A 20,683-nucleotide genomic window follows, 5' to 3' on the forward strand; every position below is an offset into this window, starting at 1 on the left:
TTCTTTTTCTTCTTTTTATTAAACACTTCTTTTAAATTTGCAACTGCTTACCATTTTACTGATGATACAAACATACTACCGATTAACAAATCACTTGAAAAAAATCAAAAAATTTATTAACCATGATCTTGGAAATCATATTCAATGGCTTTGTTCTAATAAACTTTTTCTCAATTCTTACAAACAGAGCTAATCATCTTTTATTTTTTATATCTCAAACCAGTTTTTTTTTTTTTTTTTTTAAACATCTTCGCTTCCAACAAGGCTGCAAGCAGCCACTAATTAAAGTTGGAAGTTACTGTAAGAGAAAAGATGAAGATTGTAGAGCAAGATAACGATTGACGGACGATTTAAAAGATTGCAAATTATATGAATCAGGAAAGCAAGATGAAGGAAGCGAATTCCAAAGAACTGATGTTCGAGGAAAAACTAGACGAATAAGCGTTTTTGGAGCACTTAGGAACAGTCACAGAAAAAGGATGGCACTTAATTGAATGACGAGTAACACGAGAATGAATTTTAGTAGATGGCACAAGAGACGCTAGCTCTTTAGAGCAGTGCCCATTATAGTATTTGTAGAAAAGAGAAAGAGAAGCAACATTACGACGATGAGATAATGGTTGAAGGTTGGCTGCAAGAGCAGGTCTAACTATGTTTACAATGCGTTTTTGCACCTTGTCTAAAAGAGAAAGGGCATCATTAGAAGATCCGCCCCAGATATGGCAACAGTATTCCATACAAGGCCGGATTTGAGATTTATAGAGATAGAGAATAGAATCCAGAGTAAGAAAGTGGCGAGCTCGATAAAGAGATGCAACCTTAGCAGATGCTAATTTTGCAACCGATTTAATATATGGTTTCCAAGAAAGATTGGAAGCAAGAGTTAATCTTAGAAGATGAAGAGTAGGTGACTCATCGAGTACATCACCGTTCATAAATATAGGAAGATCTAAATTATTGCGATAACGATTGGCAGAAAAAAATTGAGTTTTATCTGTATTGAAGTTCACCAGCCACTGTGAGCCCCATGCTGTAGCAGAAGTGAGATCCTTTTCAAGCTCAAATGCCCCCTCCAGGCAATCAGAGGGTGTTGGTTTCTTATCACGACAAGAATAAATGGTAGTATCATCAGCAAACAATGCCACCTTAGATGTGAGAATATCTGGAAGATCGTTAATGTAAATTAAAAAGAGTATAGGGCCAAGGATAGAACCTTGAGGAACCTCTGAAGTTACAGAATAAGAAGAAGAGTGTTGTCCATCGAGGACAACTTTTATGCTACGATTGGAAAGAAAGGATTCAATGATCTTAAAGATGTTGCCGGATACACCATAAGAAGAAAGCTTATGGAGAAGACCAGCATGCCAAACTTTATCAAACGCTTTTGAAATGTCAGGAGCGATGGCCTTAACCTCTCCACCTTCATCTAATGCACGATAAAACCTGTCAGTTATTACTGTTAGCAAATCAGCTGTAGAACGAGAAGATCGAAATCCATATTGATGGTCAGAAAGTAAGTTATTAGATTCAAGATGAGAAATTAAGTGTTTGTTAATTAAAGATTCAAAAACCTTGCTTATGATAGGAAGATAACGTATAAAATAAACTCTAATTATGTATGTAAATAATATATGCCCCCCCTCCCCAAACTCATCATATTTAAATATTATCATATTCATAGTTAATAACCATTTAAACTTTAGACTAAGCAGACAAAAAATTTATCCTTTAGACTCTATTAAATATCTTTATATTAAAGACCATCTAAATAACTTAGCAATGAAACTCTGCAGATCTAATGGAATGCTAGCCAAAGCCGCCATTATGTAAGTTTAAAAACTCTGCTAAATATATACCATGCTATTTTTGGGTAAAATCTAAGATAATCATCTCAAGTATCGGAACAATCCCATAAACAAATCTTTTTAAGGTTGTCCCATCTCCAAAAAAAAGCCTTGAAAATAATATATTCTCAGTAAAATAACTTTAAATTTTAAGTTTTTTTTTTTTTGTAGTTATTTAGGTGCTCTAGAAGTCTTTATGGTCTTATCACAGAGTACCACGGGAGAGCATTTAACAGGAAGTTCACGCGTCTTTCCGTACCAATGTCACTTGTTGAGCTAGAGCTGGCGTCGAATCTCAAACATCTGGGTTCTGAGCCAGAACTCTAACCACTGCGCCACGGCTTCTCAAAGTGCTATACCATATCTCCAATATATAAAAATTAAGCGACCTTATGGTAATCCTTAATTGCTAATTTGTCTGGAATTATCATCAAAAAAATCTTCCCCTATCATTCAACAATTTATATGTACACGCTGTCACTATCCTTTTCATATAATCAGTAGCTTAAACTAGGTTATTCCAAAACACTTTTATGCTAAATATGGAAATAAATTCATTAAATATCAATGTATTAGCTCGTGGAACAAACAAACTCCTGACCTAAAATCTCTTAATTCAATCTCTAATTTTAAAATCAAGCTTTTTAGTTATTTAAAAAAAAAAAAAAAAATTTAGTATTTCTACAAATTAATATTGAAATTCTTTATTATATCCATCAATTCGTGATCCTTCATTTTTTTAATGATATTTTAAACATTATGAAATTCTTTATTTATCCAAAATCTATCTATTATCCAAAAAAAATTCGAAAAAAGATTTTTTTTTAAAAAAAAAAAAAAGCTTTTTATTTTACAGCTTAGAAGCATACAAGATAATTATACAAACTAAATAATTATACAAAATATATGTATTTTATAAAAGCTGAATGTTTAAGCTATAAAATAATATATTATAATGTAATTTTTGAGAATGTATTTTTTTTACTTTTGTCTACCACCTGGCCCAAAAAAAAGTGGCAAAAAAAGCTGACTTTTCTCGTATTGTTTTTTTTTTTATTTTTATTTTATTATTTGAAATTTTTTAAGTTTTATATTAAAAAAAAACTATTCTTAAATATATTTTATAATTATTTTGATTTTATTTTAAATTTAATCAACGATTAATATTAGCAAGTTATTAATAACTTTTTTTTATATCTTTAACTATCTACGTATAAATATTCGTAAATCCTAAACTATTTAGGTGGTCCCGAACCATGGTGCTTTGCCTAAAACTTCTTACGCGTCGAAGTGTAGAAAATGTGCGCTCAAATTCACACGAGTCAATGGAAAGGTGGCAAGTAACTTTAGGAAAACTTTTAAGTTTTCAAAACCTGGAAATTTTATCGTTTTTAAAGTCTCACAGATGTTAGAAGGGATATTTCGTTCAAAATTTAACAAGAAGGCTTCCCATAAATCAAGCTAGATAAAGCAAGTGGATTCGGTAAATCTGTTTCGTAAAAGTCACTGAAAGATATGCTGGAGTCTTTCCAACTGCAGTCACGAGAACAACTGAAATCATTTTTGTTGGAACTAGCATAAGTGCTTGATAACATTTTAAGGTAGTATCATCAAACCTTTTGTCTACACCTTTTCAAGATGTAATTTAGAACTTGAAAGTTGTAATTAAGAAAAGTAAGGTGTAATTGAGAAATTTTAAAATGTAATCGAGAAACCCAACATCTAAATAAGAAATTGCAATATGTAATTTGAAAAACAAAAGTTTTATTTAAGAAATCGTAATATGTAAATGAGAATACATTATTTGTAATTGCGAATTCAATGTAAGCTTAAAGGTCATTATAAAAGATCTTCTTAGACAAGCATTTCAATAAGTTAATAATATCAAATTTAGCATTTGTATGCACCAGCAATACAGTAATACAGTAATGGAATTAAAAGATCGTTGTGTTATTTGTCAATACACTATGAATACAAAGTCTGTTACTAAATTGAATCCGTGCAAGCATTTATTTCACCATATTTGTTTACAACCACTTCTGAAACAACCAGAGCCACCTTGTTTGTAGACATGAAATACATACAACTGAACGAGTTAAAAGAAAACATTATGTTTTATCTTCATCGAATGGTAGAAGAAGAGTCATTGAATGTGCTGAGCGAAACAACTCTGGCGCAAACTTTAGGTGTCAAATATAAGACAGCATACAAATGGGTCCGCAGCGGAAATTTAAATTTTATTGGAAGAGGTGGTTTTAAACCAAAAAAATTAACCGATGATCAAATTGAAGAAACATTAACTAGAATTGAAAGTGAATGTCAGTTGACATTGGTGGCCATTAAAGTAAGGATATTAAGACAATTTAATATTAGCGTCAGCACAACCACAATTGCCAATTACCTCGAAGGCAGACTATTTTCATTTAAAAAAATGCACAAGGAGCCTACTGCAATAAATAGTAATGAAAACAAACAAAAAAGAGCTGAATATGTTTGGAACATTAACGAACACATCACAAATGGTCATCAGATAGTTTGTTAAACCCAGTGGAAGCCATTTCGTATAAAATAAAAATAAACGTTAAAAATGTTATTCGCATTCCACCTGTATTTGTGCTGGGATTATGGAACAACGAATGCAGTATTTAGAAAGAATTGTTACTGCAGCAAAAAATACAATAATGGGAAATGATTGTACACACGCTGTACAACTTACGATCACGCTTTACGCAACGATTATAAATATAGAAGACGTCCAAGTTGGTGCTTAACTGAATATTGCAATGATTTTTAATGATGTTTTTTAAATTTAAATTTTAAACTTTTATGTAAATAAATTATTTGTGTTTCATTTATTATTCATCTGAAGTCTCAATCAAATTTTTCACAAACAAAAATAAAAGAAATTTTAAATTGACACCCAATAGGATTTTTCCAGTTACTGCATAAACCTCAAATGCCTTTTTCATGACTTTTTATATTTTATTGATATTATATTATTATTTCCAGCCTTAAAGGACTACAAAATTCAAAATACAAAGAACTTTGTATCCTTAATACTTTTCTCAATTACAACTTTTATCTCTCAAATTACATCTTACGTTTCTTATCTACAACTTTCATCTTCTCAATTACATCTTACGTTTCTTAATTACAACTTTCAAGTTCTTGTAACTAATTTCAGAAGAGACGATGCATTAGAAGATGTTAAGTGATTAAAACTCCTATTAATATTTAAAGACATTTCTTCAAGACAAGAGACGAAAGGCAAAAAATGTTCTTGAAAAGTATCCAAAACATTTACTTTTTCTCCCCAGCGTATTCTGGAAACACCTTTACACTTTTTTTTAACAGCTAATGGCACAATGCTTACAACATGGTCATCTAACTTTTGTTGTCTGGTAGGTGAAAAATTGAAAAATATAATATCTCTTAAACTCATGTGCCAGAAGATTCTTTACAAATTTCACGTTGTGCGAGACACAAACGATTATTTATTATTTTTAACAAAATATTAAATAATCCTTGACCAGTAACACCAATATATGGTGTAGCTGTTAAAGTTTAAAATAGGAAAGGAATGCATCAGTTTTTTTCATTGCACAAATTTCATGCAATATAAAAAACTGATAAACTCTTCTCTTGTATTAAATTTTGAATCAAAAAACCGTATAACTAATGATAGCCGTTCTTTATTTGAAATGTCGGAGGCTTCATCAGTAAAAATAAAAAAGTATTAATTTTAATTTCTCCTATTATTGTATCGGTAAAAACTTTTCCACAACACTTTATTATCTGATTTTGTGGTGTTTTAGATATGTAAAAAGCATTTTTTTGATGATAGATAATCTTCAAGAATTTTATCACCAGCTTTAACCCGAAGATTTAACAAATTCAATAAAATTTCATACAGTATGATTATAAAACTCACTCTTTTTAGGATGAAACTCTGAATCATCTCTATGACCTCGTAAAGAAAGATTAAGACGTCCACAGAGAATAATTGTTTCAATGATAGATTGCAATAACTGTCGGTTTTTAGAAATCTTTGGTTGAACTATTTGTTTTGCCAAATGCATGTTTCTGAAAGCTTTGCTTCGTGTGGGGAGTGGATTGAGAAGATTCCAGGAGGGCCACGTGTGTATACAAATATTTTTTTTCACGAAATCTTTTTTATTCATCACTTATTTTATTTATTGCTTCCGAAAAAAAAGATAAAAAAGATATGAGTTTTTAACGTAATATGCGTATAAAGTATAAGAGTTATATGTGTGTAACGTATAAGAGTTCTCGCCATAAATCTGAATACTATGAACGAAAAGAGCGACGAAAAAGAGATGAAGAAAATTCTAGAGAAAACATTAGAAAAATTGTTTGTTTATAGTTTCTTCAAAAACACAGACCAATGACAATTACGATAATAGAAACATTGACATGAATCCTTTAAGAGCAAGAAATGAAACGGAATTTGTTGCTTGAACAAGTGGATTTTTCAAAACTGGATTTTTCAAAAATGCATTTTTTCAATGTTACTAATCTTCCAATCTACTTATTTATTCAAAATAATCTCTACCAAATAAATCAACGTTATTTATCAGAAATAATCTTCTTCAATTAATGCAGTACTTGACTATTAAAGTGTTTATTTTATTCTTCAATTAAGAAAATTCTACATGAGATGAATATAACATATTTAGTGCCGATAGAAAATTCTTTTTCATCTGTTCTTGTGTATATCTTTAAGTAACAATAGTCTTTTGGGCAATCAGCTTAAAAATTCTTTATGCAAAATTAATAATTTGATTAAAAGTGTTTCAATCATAGCATATATTTTGTGACTTAAATTCATTTTTTTACTTGTATCTTTCTCGGCGCTAGTTATTTTACATAGTCTTCTGGCCAGTGCCGGCCTTAGGAGGAAGGAGGGGGGGGGGGCAAGGCTGGGCGCCGCTAAAGGGCGCCAGGAAACTGGGGCGCCAAACGTTGTATGCAAACTTTAACAATATAATAACTAGAAAAAATAAGTCAACCTAAATTTTTTCGAATGTTTTTTTTTTTTATAAAAATAATTTCTTTAAATAATTTATTTATTGTATTATTACACTGTTAAAAATTCTTTATGCAAAATTAATAATTTGATTAAAAGTGTTTCAATCATAGCATATATTTTGTGACTTAAATTCATTTTTTTACTTGTATCTTTCTCGGCGCTAGTTATTTTGCGTTCCATTTATTTAAATTTTAAATTTTAAACATCATTTTCGGTACGAGTTGCGAGCGCGTTGTTTATTAATTTGTAGAAGAAATTTAAAGTTGTATTTGTGATTTAAATTCAGTTTTTGTCAAGTTTTCAAATTTTGCGGTAATCAAAAGCAGGTAAGTATAAATAATGAAATTGTTTATGAATTAATAGCTTGCGAGTAATTTTTTATTTTAAAATTTTAGACAAATAGAAACTGTCAGCAGCAATCAATGGAGAGTACTCATAATAAAGAAAAAAATGTTTTTAAAACTCATAATAATAAGAAACCATCTGATGCTCAATACAGAAAACGTAAAGCAGAAAAAGTTGATAATTTGAAGAAAAATTATAAAAAACTTGAAAATTATTTTACATCGGAAAATAGTGATTTTAATAAAATAAAGGAAGGAGAAAATGTTGCGCATGTACTCAGTGATACATCAACCAGCGATGAAGAAGACGGAATAGTATCAGTTGGAAATGTTCACTACGATGAAAAAGATATCGATAACGAAAATGATGATGGCCAAGATGGTGATGTAAATGATCGCACCAAAGAAACAGCAATCGATTACTCAGACTGTGGCCAATTCATCGCAACATTCAATTTGTTGATTATGTAATTAATATAGGTGCAATACAAGTGAGTTTGGAAACATATCCACGCGATAATAGAAGACGACATTTTTCAAATAGTTATTACAACCGAAAACTTTCAAATGGTGAGGTTATTTCACGACGTTGGCTTGTGTGCTCAGTTTCTAAAGATGCGGTATTTTGTTTTTGCTGCAAACTTTTTGATTTCAACATGAATTTAAAGTTAAACGGAAATGGATTCAATAAATGGAAGAATTTAACAGAAGCATTAAAAATTCACGAAGATAGTAAGTCACTCAGAAATGCTTATCAACTATGGATTGAGACAGAAATACGAATGAAAGCTGGTGAAACTATTGATAAACAAGAACAAAAACTAATCGAAAAGGAGAGTTTAAGGTGGCGAAGTGTTCTTGAACGATTGATAAACATTACTTTATACTTGGCAACAAATAATATGGCCTTCAGAGGTTCTTCTGATAAATTGTATGCAGTTAATAACGGCAAGTTTTTAGGGTTGGTACAATTACTCGCTAAATATGATCCTATCATGTTAAACCACGTCACGCTAGCTCTTAAAGGAGATATTTCTGATCATTACTGTGGAAAAACCATTCAAAATGAAATGATAAATATAATGGCATCAAAATTAACCAACATAATGGTATCCAAAGCTCTAAAAAGTACATATTATTCTATTATTGCTGACTGCACTCCTGACGTATCTCACAAAGAACAGCTCTCGCTTACGATTAGAATTGTAAATATATTAGAATATCCTATAAAAATAAATGAACACTTTCTTGGGTTTTTCAATGTTAACGACACGACAGGTCTTGGTTTAACAGAAATCATAATTGGAGCTTTAAAAGATTTTGGACTGAATATAAGCTTTTGTCGAGGGCAAGGTTACGATAACGGTGCAAATATGAAAGGTAAAAAAATAGGTCTACAAAAGCAAATATTAGATTTGAATCCTTTGGCTTTTTACCTTCCATGTGGAAGTCATTCTCTCAATTTGGTTATTTGTGACGCAGCGCAGTCTTCACTAAATTCTATTAAAGTTTTTGGCATAATACAAAGATTATTCACATTATTTTCTGCATCAACTTCACGCTGGAATGTTTTACTTAGTCATACAACAAACTTCACTCTTAAACGATTATGCGACACTCGTTGGGAAGCCAAAATTCAGAGCCTCAAAGCCATCCAATACCAAATAAGCAGCGTACATGATGCTTTAATTACTATATATGAAACTGAAACCAAAACTCCCGATATTGCACACGAAGCGCAAACATTAGCAGAACAATTAAAAGACTATAGTCTTTTAGTTTCTTTAATTGCATGGTACATGTACTTTTCCAAATAAACGTTGTTAGTAAAGCAATGCAAGCCAAAGACATGGATCTAGTACAGTGCGCTGAAATGTTGAAAAATGCATCACATTTTTGGAAAATTACAGAACGTTTGGCTTTAAACAAGCAATGGTTGGTGCCAAAGAGTTAGCTAAAGATTTAAACATCGATCCAATATTTAAGCCGCTTAAAAGAGTGCAACGAGTGAAACGTCATTATGATGAAAATGCTGCTGACGAACCAATTCAAAATCCCGAGAAGAAACTTGAAGTGACGTTTTTTAACCCTTTATTAGATACATGTCTGTCGTCAATAAATGATAGATTTGAACAACTTAATGAATATGTAAATAGATGGAGTTTTTATTTAATTTGGACAATTTGCCCATCAAGAATGAAGTTTTAAAATTGTGTAAACAACTACAAGAAAAATTAACTGTAAATACAAAATCAGAAGTTGATGGTGCTTTGCTTTGCGACAAGCTAATAAGTGTGCAATTTTTTATTAAAGATAAATTAAGCAATGTTGAAAATGAAATAAATACAAAAGAGATGACACCACTTTTTGTACTGAATTTTATTTAAAAACATTGTCTACAAGAGTTATATTCAAATACATGGATTGTTCTGCGTATTCTTCTTACAATACCTGTTACTGTTGCTAGTGGAGAACGTAGTTTTTCTAAACTGAAGTTAATTAAAACATATTTAAGAAATACCATGTTGCAAGATCGACTTAATTCTCTTTCTATGTTATCAATCGAGCAAGAAATAGCTGAAAATTTAGATTTTTCTAGTTTGATAAGAGATTTCGCTGACAAAAAAGCTAGAAAAATTACATTCTAAAATTTAATAACTCTTGTTTATATAGTTAGAGGATTTATTATATGTTTAATAAAAACATTTGTTATTTTAAAAGCAGCGTTGCGTTGTCTATTTATTTAGTCACTCATTTCTATAAACCCATATCATGAAAAGTCTAAGTTTATAATTTTAATAAAAAATTAATTAAATAAGAAACTTGATGCACAATATGGATCTCTTTGCATTATACTATATATTCCCTTTAGCACTCTTGTTTATCATTTTAGAGCATTGGTCTCGTTGTTAATGGTAACAACCCACCCATATATACCTAGGGGCGCGCTCACAAGTTTTGCCCAACCTGTCAAAAAAGCTAAGGCCGGTGCTGCTTCTGGCAAATAGGTTTATTGTAAATATACACATACATACAGACATACATATGTACCCACATATACAGTCATACTTCCACGTAACCATAAGGTATAGATGAATACATATATACATACAGTTATACTTATATACCCACAACATATAGATGCACACATACACAAATACATACATAAAAACATACATACATAAATACATACATTCATACATACATACATACATACATACATACATACATACATACATACATACATACATACATACATACATACATACATACATACATACATACATACATACATACATACATACATACATACATACATACATACATACATACATACATACATACATACATACATACATACATACATACATACATACATACATACATACATACATACATACATACATACATACATACATACATACATACATACATACATACATACATACACAAAAACCCCTACGGGCATTTTTTTAAAAAATTACGTTCTAAATCTATTTTAAATGTCTTTTAAAAGTCTTCTAAACATTCTTACGCAAAGAACGTTTAAAAGCGTTCGAAAGAACATAACTTTTAAAAACAAATGGCCGTAGGCATATATCTATATATACAGGTATTTTTAGACTTAAATCTTATAAATTGTTTTACAATTTGAATAACAGTTTAGGTAAAAAATTATGTTGTAATAAAAAGTAATAGTCAAATTTAGTGTCATTAAATATTTATCAAATCAAGGTTCAAAAATTTGTAACGTTAAAAAAAGTATATAAAGTTCAAATAAATAAATAATTGCGGGGTGGGTAAGGGGGCTTTATATTTTATTAAAAGTAAAAATACAAAAGTATCTTTACGATAGATAAAATGATTTTTTTAAATTTTCTCTTAAATGAGTTGCAATTCCATTTCTTTTTAAAGTCAAAATACTTCAAAGCTATTTTATTCCATGGAAGGAAATAAAATAGTTTTGAAGTATTTTGAGGGAAAATGAAGTACAGGATTTGCCGAAATTAGTATGCGATAATGATTGTTAAATAAAAATTTTATTTTGTAGTTTGAATTTGCTTTTTTCTTTTAGTGTGTATAAGTTATAAAAAAGATTTGGGGAGTTGTTGGTTTTACATTTGTTCATAAAACAAAGAAGATTAAAAACATTAAGTTGATATATATTTAAAATATTCATTTCTAATTAAAGAGACCTGGGATGAGTAAAACGGTCTTTAAAATATATAAGACGTGCAATATGCTTTTGTTGACGATGAAAAGGTTCTAGTATACTTTTATTAACACTACCCAAAGAAATAAAAGCGTCGTTAAGATGGCAATGAACAAATTAATAATACAATTGGATTAAAGTTTGTTTATTTAGGAAAGTTCTTGATTTGTATAGTACTCCTATACCTCTAGCAATTTTGTTATTTAGATTATTAACGTGATTTTTCCATGTGAGGTTCTTGTCAATTTAATTGCCTAAAAATTTTGTAACATTTGTTGCGTAAGTGTCATGATGGAAATACTTATATTATTTTAGTTTTACATTTCAAGTTTTTTTCCGACTAAGTTGAGTTTGTGCAAGAAAAATGAGTATACAACATGTTTATATATAGAATATAAAATCTATAGAACTGTAAAGTTGTTTTGTTTTGCATTTTAAATAACAAAAATTAACAAACAAAGGAAGCTGATGATTTGAACTTGCAACGCAGCGACTATAACTTTTTAAAACAGTATTGGGGTTTAAAAAGTATGTTTATATAAGAACATTAATGAAATTTCTAATTTTATACTTACATTAAACCGTTTTATTGAATTAATTATTTTAAAAATAGTTAAAAGTTAGATTTATTTAATATTGACACAATAAGGAAATTTCGAGTTTTACCGGTATTTTACCACGCCCCCGTTAAACATTCTAAACAGAGTGCGCAACAACGGCAGAATTTAGATAATCATCAAAATAGTATTATACTCCATTATTTTTTAGCTTTATATACTTTTTGGCTGATCCCTAATATTAACTTTTAAATAAGGGATTGTCCATAAACTAAGCAACGCTAAATTTCTCTAATGAACTAAAAATGAACAAAATAAAAAAGATCAAAATTTTCCCTCGCAGAGTCGTATGTTAAATAAAAAATCAAAATAGCTCATTAAGTTTAATGAAAATCGCTACCTAAAAGAACTGAAGATCTCCTTCTTCTTTTTTAAAAATAAATTTAGCATTGCATAATTTATGGACGATCCCTTAGCATTATAGTCTATAGTTTTTAATGATCTAAGATCTTCTTAGTTCTGCTATTTGGATAGAGTTGCGTACAAACGTCTGTGAGTGTTAACGTATTTAGCATATGTTGAGTTTGATGGCACTATATGGAGCAATCAGGTATAATAAATTTATAAAAATGAGAAAACTTTTGAATTTTTTTTTAACAATTAGAAATCTTTTTTGCTATATTGATATTTTTTTGCTATAAATATTGCTATAATTATTATAGATATATACTATTATAAAATTTTTGCTATAAATATTGCTATAAATACAGCTAGATTGAAAAATTTCAATCTTGCTGTCTTTGTCTTTAATCCTCAAAAACAATACCGATGACAGCGCACTAAACCACTGAGCTATCAATGATATGCGGTTAAGAGAAAAGCAAACCAAAATAAAAATCTCCAATAAGCTCAAGGTATGCTGAAAGGGTGCGCATGTTAATTTTTTTGCTCTTAAAGCAATTTTTAAAATGAGTTATTTTACGAAAAATATTGAAGTAAACAAATAATAGGTATAGAAATGATCGGTGTGAAGTAGATAAGTATAGAAATGGTAGATTTGGTAAAGACCCATGTTTATTATTTTATGGTTCCGGAAAGCTAGGATATATATATATATATAAAGAAAAAAGTTTCTTATTTTTTTTTTTTTTTTCTCGTTTACATTTGTCGTATTTTACAAACAAACAAACAAGACATCTGAAAGAAGATCATAATGATCTTATCATAAGAACCTTTTATAGCTTTAGACATTTTAAAGCAAAACAAATATGAATAAAAAAAAAATTTCAGTAAACAGTGTAAATAAATCTGACGATGCTATATAAATAAAATAAAATTTCGCGTAAATAAATCTGACGTTACTATATATAGAATCTATATCATTTATATATAAGATAAAAACAAAAATTAAAAAGTTTCATAAAGCGTATTTTACAATAAAATAAAAGTTCTAAATAAAGATTACAAAGTATCAATTAGAAGTACTTGACTACGTCATTAGTAGATAAAATAAAAATTTTCAGTTTATATTTCAAATATATTTATATATTTCACACTTATCCCACTTCAAATATTATTTGAAGTGGGATAAGTGTGAAATATATCAAAGTTTGACAAAACAATCTTATTCCAAAGATACGGTGCGCGATAAGCAACATTCAACCGAACACGCAATTCTTGATCTTATAAATAATATAAATGACTCCTTTGAAAACAAAAAATACGTTCTTGGAGTCTTTGTTGATTTTCGAAGGCATTTAACACGGTAGATCACGCTATCTTAATTAAGAAAATGGAAAAATAAAAGGTGTTGCACTAAACTGGTTCAAAAATTTTTTACTAGACAGAAAACAATGCGTTATTGCTCATGGAAAAAAATTTTCAAAATTACTCAAAAGAAAATGCGGTGTTCCCTAAGGTTCCATTCTTGCACCTCTTTTGTTTTTAATATACATAAACGATCTTCCTAAAGCCTCAAGTAAATTGGACTTCATAATGTTCGCGGACAACACCAATTTTTTTTATACATCCTCATCAATTACAGAACTTTATGAAACTACAAATGCTGAACTTGAAAAAATAAACAGTTGGTTAAAATCTAACAAATTATCGCAAAACACAAAAAAAACCAAATACATTCTTTTTCATTCTAACCTTAAAAAAATACCACCCGATTTACATTCGCTAAATATAGATACTAAAGAACCCTCTAAAAAATGAAGCGTTGATTTGATGTTGATCAACGTTGATTTTGCGTTGATATTAGCGATCAACGGCGATCAACCATAAATGGATGTTGTAGCAACAGCAATGTTATCAACAGCAAATCAACGTTTATTTACAAACACTGAGCGTTCGTTGATTTACTGTTGACAAAAAACAAATTTATTGAGCCGTTTACTAACAGTAATTTGCTGAGCATTTTCTGCTGGGATTTTTTTTGTTATTTTTGGTGGTTATAAAACGTTTGTTCAAATTTTAATTGTATTATACGGTATAAAATGAGTATAAACTTATTGAAAAACATATATTTTATTAAGTAATTATTTTTTCAGTTCTTGAATAAAGATTATCCTAATGAAATTAGGGTAGTTTTTTAACTATTTGAGGATAATAGAACATCTTAATATAAATATTTTAACAATTTAACATGAAAAAGTCACAACTTAGCAGCAATTTGGCTTATTAATGCTTATTATAATAACATTACTATTATCATAGCAAATTATTAATGGCTGCAAGTATTTGCCTGATAAATTCTGACTGCAAACTTAAATCATATAGTACAAAATGCAATTTAAATTGATTTTTTCTGTATAAGAATAATAATGCCTTTATTTTTTTTTCTTTTGTGATGTAATAAAATAAAGATAATAATGCCTAAATATGACAGAAGCCTATATATGAGAGAATTTATGAAAGAAAAACGAAATACCGAAAATAGAATAAAATATCTTCTTGAAGAGTGCAACATTGTTGGTAGAGGAAATTGCGTTCATCTAGATTTAGACATTCAAAAGATTTTTGAAGTTTCTGAAGATGTGCACAGTGATATATTGATGTTTTCAATCACTTCGCCAGAAAATAAATTTTGTTTAAGTAAAGTTGAATCTAATTATTGTGATGTTGACAACATTGCATTTAAAAATAGTTTATACAGTAGTATTGATACTCTAACTTCAACAAAAGATTTTTTATATGAGTGGTTATTAAAATACTGTATAAAAGATGATGCTTTAAATGCACTTTTATTTCACTTAAATAAATTTACTCCATCTATACCAAAATGCTGGCAGACATTACAAAAATCTCTTCAAAAAGTTAATGTTTTATATGTCAGTGGAGGCGATTATATATATCTTGCAGTTAAAAGTGCAATTGATTATTACATATCAACAGTTGGAAATAAGGAAAAGCTTGATCTAATTGTAAGTATTGATGGTGCACCTATGTGCAATAGTAAAAAGACTTCCATTTGGCCTATACTAGTTACAATTAACAGAAAAGGATCCTATGCTGTTGCAATTTGGCATGGTCAGGGAAAACCAAACAATTTGGATGAGTGCTTTGAAGATTTTATTCTTGAAATGAAAAAATTGCAAACTAATGGGTATAAACAGCTGCTGGTGACTATTAAAGCTTTTGTTTGTGATGCGTCTGCAAGAGCATTTGTTAAATGCATTATAGGGCATAGTGGCTATCATAGCTGTGAAAGATGTATGGCAGTTGGCACACAAAAACATGGCGTAAGATTATTGGAAACGACTACTTTACTTTGTACTGACATGGCTTTTAAAAATAATTTTTATAAAGAAGGTCACCAGCTTGAGAGTCTTTCTCCACTTGTTCAGTTAAATTTCCCAATGGTAACTGAATTCCCATTAGACTATATGCACCTTATATGTCTTAGAGTAGTTAAAAAACTTCTAATAAACTGGTGTAAAGGTCCCCGATGTATTAGAATAAGTCAATCTGTTAAAGACAGTATTTCAAATGAACTCATAAATTTACGAAGTTATACACCATCCAATTTTCAACATAGACCACGCTCTTTAAATGAACTTGAGAAGTGGAAAGCAACAGAGTTTCGATTATTCTGCTTTATGCTAGACCAGTTGTTTTAAAAAGGAAAAATAAATAAAACTATGACTTATTTATTTCTCTTTCAATTGTTATGCACATACTGCTTTCTAATAAAATGGCCAAAAATGAATTGTTAGTGGCATTTGCTAAACAGCTGCTTATATAGTTTGTCAGAGAAGTACAAATTTTGTATGGGGAGATCTTGGTAACATACAATGTTCATAGCATGATTCATTTAGCTGATGATTGTGTTAACTTTGGGGAGAGTCTTGATCATCTATCAGCTTTTCCTTTTGAAAACTTTTTGGGTTGAATTAAAAAAATGGTGCAAAAATCACACCAGACTGTTGCCCAAATAGTGAATCAATTAGATGAGAGAAAAAAGTTGGATATTTTTTTTAGAGAAAGGAATGGTAAAGAAATTTCTTCCCAAGTGGTAAATAAAAAGATCACATCAAATCTATGAGACAGAGTTTATTTTATTCAAGACAAATGGTTTATTTTAGTAGAAGAGGTTTTGGTAGATCTTGTAAAATGCAAGGCTCTAAATCCTCATTCAGTTCGAAAGTTTTTTCCTGATTGTTTTGAAACATCTTATTTAGACGTTTGTTATGTAAATTCATTAGCCAACCTAAAAACAATTTTTCCGAAAAAAAAAGAACTTTTGAAGAAAGGCTTGATGATACCTGTTTAAAAAGGTGGTTATGCTTTTTTTGTGCTTAGACATTGTGATATTGCTTATGATCACTGATTTCTTGAATTAAAAACACAAACTTTGATTATACTTGCAGACCATCAATTTTTAAAGAATGTCTGTGCATGTGTCATTTTGTAAAATTTGTTGTAAATTTGTCAAATATGTAGTTCATTGAACAAATTTAAAGTGAGTTTAATGCATTTTAATTTATAAATTTTTTGTGTGAAACAAATACCTGGTATGTTTATAGAAATAATAAAATATTTACACTGGTGTTTTACATTAATAAATCTAAAAAGCGTTTTACAAAGTTCATTGTTTTTAATCTCTAATGTATTTTTAATTTTATTTTGTAACTTATATAAGATTGTTTAGAATTAAATTGCACCAGAATATTGAAATTTCATTTGCCATTGTTGAACTTTAAATGGAAAAATTAAAGAAGTGGAAGTGATTGCTAAAAGTTGGATGAAAAATGATGGGAAATGCTTCTGGCTGCCATTTAAAAGTTCCGCTGCGATTCGTAAAGCTGTCACAACCTTGCAGGCATCAACCTCTGATTGGAAGATATACCCTGCTAGGATTTTATACACTACAGGTTTGCATGTTACTATAAAAAAATGTAAAATAATTGAATTAGATATTGAACTGTATGTTTTGACCAGGGCACTGAAGAGGATAATCATGTGCTGGTGCAAATTTATTTTAGGCCTGCTTTACAATATGACTATAGTCTCATTTAATATCACTTATTTTAAATCCAATATTCCAACGGGCATTTGTTTAAATTATATGTTCTGAATGTCTTTAGAATGTTTAAAGAAGATTTCCAACGATTAAAAAAAGTTTTTTTAACTATGTTTTTAGTTGTTTTTTTTAACTTTTAGTGTTTTTTAAGAATTAAAAAATTCATTAATTTTCATGGGTTTTTCATTAAAATTCATTAATTTTTATGCGGTGCACCAATTGCACTCCATTCTCATAGGACCTGCTTTTGCCGCAAAAATTTCAATTACATCTTCATTAGATATTGATAAATGATTTTATGTACATAGATTTGTGTTTATGAAGAAGCTCAGTCACACTTAGAGAAAGCAGCAGATACTTCAAATATTGAAACTGACATCGAAGAGAAAAAAGGGACAAAGCAAAAGTAAATTTTACTAAAATTAGTTTTTAACAAATAAAAAATTTTGCAATAAAGAATTACACAAATCATGCACTTTTTTTGTTTATAAAGTAAAGTTTATATTAAAGGAGAAAGACAGCAATGACATTTTATGAAAGTGATTAAGATATTGTGATTGGTGATGAAGAACTATACGGAAGATACTATTTTGATAGTTCAAATAGCTAAAGAACATCTAACGTGATTCCAAATATAGCAGGTTAACTATTTTTGTAAAAGTAAAATAATGGTTTGTTAAAATAAAATGCTTTTTTTTTTATTGAATTATAGATGTTTTTAAATCAATATCAACTCCCCATTTACACAGTGAAATAGCAAGCTTTTCAGTTGCTGAAAATAACAATGACTTCTCGAAAGAAACTAATCTATCTCAAGGGAAAATGATGTTGTCTTCAAATATATTGGTAAAAAAAAGTCCTAATGTTGCTTTTGTTCTAATTAAAATCTGTGTGCGTGTGCAGTAAAAAAATTAATAGAAATCAGAACTATATGTTATAGAATATAATTTTGTTGACAAATATTTTATAAATATATGTTTGTTGACAAGTTTAAATAAAAATCACTATATAATGTTTAAAAATTTTATTTAATTTTTGTATGTATAATTTATCTACACCTAGGTAGAAAATGGCTCTAAAAATTGTGTTTTTGATAAAGAGGATAGCAAAGAAAAACATTTGTCTTGCCAGGGTAAATTAAATAAAAGTTTTATTTATTTTTTCCATTTAGGTAATTTTTCATGGTTAATTTTTTACAAAATATTTTACATAAATAATAATAATATTATTTATTTTACTACATTTTTTTAAAAAGATTTTCAAAAAAGATTTGCGTTGAGTTGCGTTGAGATGGCAAAAATAGTTAAAAGAGAAAAGTGATTCAAGAGTCAATTTTAAAAATCCATGTATTGAAATTAAGATAATTTCATTCATATAGAATAAACATAATATGTGTTCTGACCCTTAAGTAATTTTTATTTTTTTAATAATAGATAAGTTCTCTTAGTCGTTGTGGAGGTAATATAAATCGGCTTTTGCTTTTGGAAAGTTGTTGATGAGCGAGGACGCTGGGGCCTGTTTTAATGTCTCGGGTGGTTCATTGAAGATAAATTTTAAAACATACACCCTGTATCATATGATAGTGGGTAAGAATGGTTTTATGCATTTTTTTAGATTTTTTATTTCACAGGAAATATATTTTGTTTATCCTAGTCAGTCATTTATGTAACTATTTGCTATAATTTCTGCAGTTTGATTTTTTTCAAATTTGATTTGAATTTTTGATTTAGATGCGATTACACGACAGCATCATGATGCAAAAATTTGCGAATGTTATTCAGGCATTTCGAAATTTTTAAGTCAATCAGGAACACGACTCAATCGAAAAGTTTTGAAAATGAACAATGCTGCAAACGCTAAATAAATTGTTTGAAAATGTAAATTTTGTGTTAAATTCAATAAAAAAACTTTCTTAATGTAGTGCCTACTTTCTTTCATTATTCTTTTGAGTTAGCTTTGAATTGCTCTATCAATAACTTTTTTGCTAAATCCTTTATTTACAGCCTGTTTTTTACAAAACAAATTAAGATTTGAGCAATATGTATAAATTTTATATACAAATATTTTATATATATATACATAATATATATATATATATGTATATATATATATATATATATATATATATATATATATATATATATATATATATATATATATATATATATATATATATATAAATTATAAATCAGTAGAAAATCACTTAACAAAGTTTTTTTTCATTTAACACTGTGTTTCATAAATAAAAAGACTCATCAGAAATACTGAGTTTTTTATTGATGAGTGCATTTCTGATGAGTCTTTTTATCGATGAAATACAGTGTTAAATGAAAAAAAATTTTCTTAAGTGATTTTCTACTAATTTATAATTGCTCAGTTCTTTTAAGAACATTGAGCACTCTATTTTGTAGAATACATTTTAAAGTTGTTTAAATATATATATATATATATATATATTTCGTAAACTGTTGATATATATTTTTTTGATATATGCATCAAAAAGCGATATCAAAATACCGTCGGCTATTATAAAAATCAGTGTTGAATCACCAGGAAAAAATGATTGTTGATTAAACGTTGAAAAGCAACATTCGATCAACGTTTTTTGTAAACACCAAATCAACGTTGATAAGTGGCTAACATTTTGGACAAAAAATCAATATGGAATCAATGTTGACGAGAAACATTGAATCAACATCAAATCAACGCCTCATTTTTTAGCGGGAATTAGAGAGAACCCAAGCAACTAAATTTCTTGGGATACTTATTGATGAGAACATCTCATGGAAATCACATATAGATATATTAAATACCAAAATATCAAAAAACATTGGTATCCTCTACAAAGCTAGTCCTATACTTTCTCCTGATAATTTAAAGTTTCTATACTTCTCGTTTATACAAAGCTACTACATATACGCTAATGTTGCGTGGGCGAGCACTCATAGATCCAAACTAACCACACTATATCGAAAACAAAAACATGCTGCAAGAATAGTTTTTAATAAGGATAGACTCTCGCATGCTGAGCCACTTTTAAAAAATTTGAAAGCATTAAATGTAAATCAAATCAATATATTTGGACTTGTTCCTTCTTACTTTTCAAAGAATTTTTTCCAAAATAGCAAAAATAGATACCATACCAGAG

The 20,683-nt window shown here is 28.8% G+C and overlaps 1 protein-coding gene and 1 pseudogene across 6 annotated transcripts; both read left to right on the plus strand.

Annotated features, from left to right (window-relative positions):
• The first annotated feature begins 7,764 nt into the window (after window positions 1-7,764).
• Window positions 7,765-9,961, plus strand: LOC136077115 (zinc finger MYM-type protein 1-like; annotated as a pseudogene).
• A 4,250-nt stretch (window positions 9,962-14,211) lies between these two features.
• Window positions 14,212-19,451, plus strand: LOC136077116 (uncharacterized). 6 transcript variants are annotated; one of them, XM_065791740.1, is made up of 7 exons: window positions 14,280-17,386; window positions 17,844-17,941; window positions 18,046-18,176; window positions 18,248-18,381; window positions 18,598-18,667; window positions 18,969-19,121; window positions 19,266-19,451. In XM_065791740.1, the coding sequence occupies exon 1, from the start codon at window positions 14,885-14,887 to the stop codon at window positions 16,130-16,132; it is 1,248 nt and encodes a 415-aa protein (XP_065647812.1). In that variant the 5' UTR covers window positions 14,280-14,884; the 3' UTR covers window positions 16,133-17,386; window positions 17,844-17,941; window positions 18,046-18,176; window positions 18,248-18,381; window positions 18,598-18,667; window positions 18,969-19,121; window positions 19,266-19,451. The 6 variants fall into 6 exon arrangements, with proteins under 6 accessions (XP_065647810.1, XP_065647812.1, XP_065647815.1 ...); XM_065791743.1 differs by having other exon boundaries at window positions 14,286-17,386; window positions 18,285-18,381; XM_065791741.1 differs by adding an exon at window positions 18,791-18,881 and having other exon boundaries at window positions 14,286-17,386; window positions 17,844-18,381.
• The last annotated feature ends 1,232 nt before the right edge of the window (window positions 19,452-20,683 follow it).

This window comes from Hydra vulgaris, chromosome 02, assembly GCF_038396675.1.
Source record: "Hydra vulgaris chromosome 02, alternate assembly HydraT2T_AEP".
Classification (NCBI taxonomy): Eukaryota; Metazoa; Cnidaria; class Hydrozoa; order Anthoathecata; family Hydridae; genus Hydra; species Hydra vulgaris.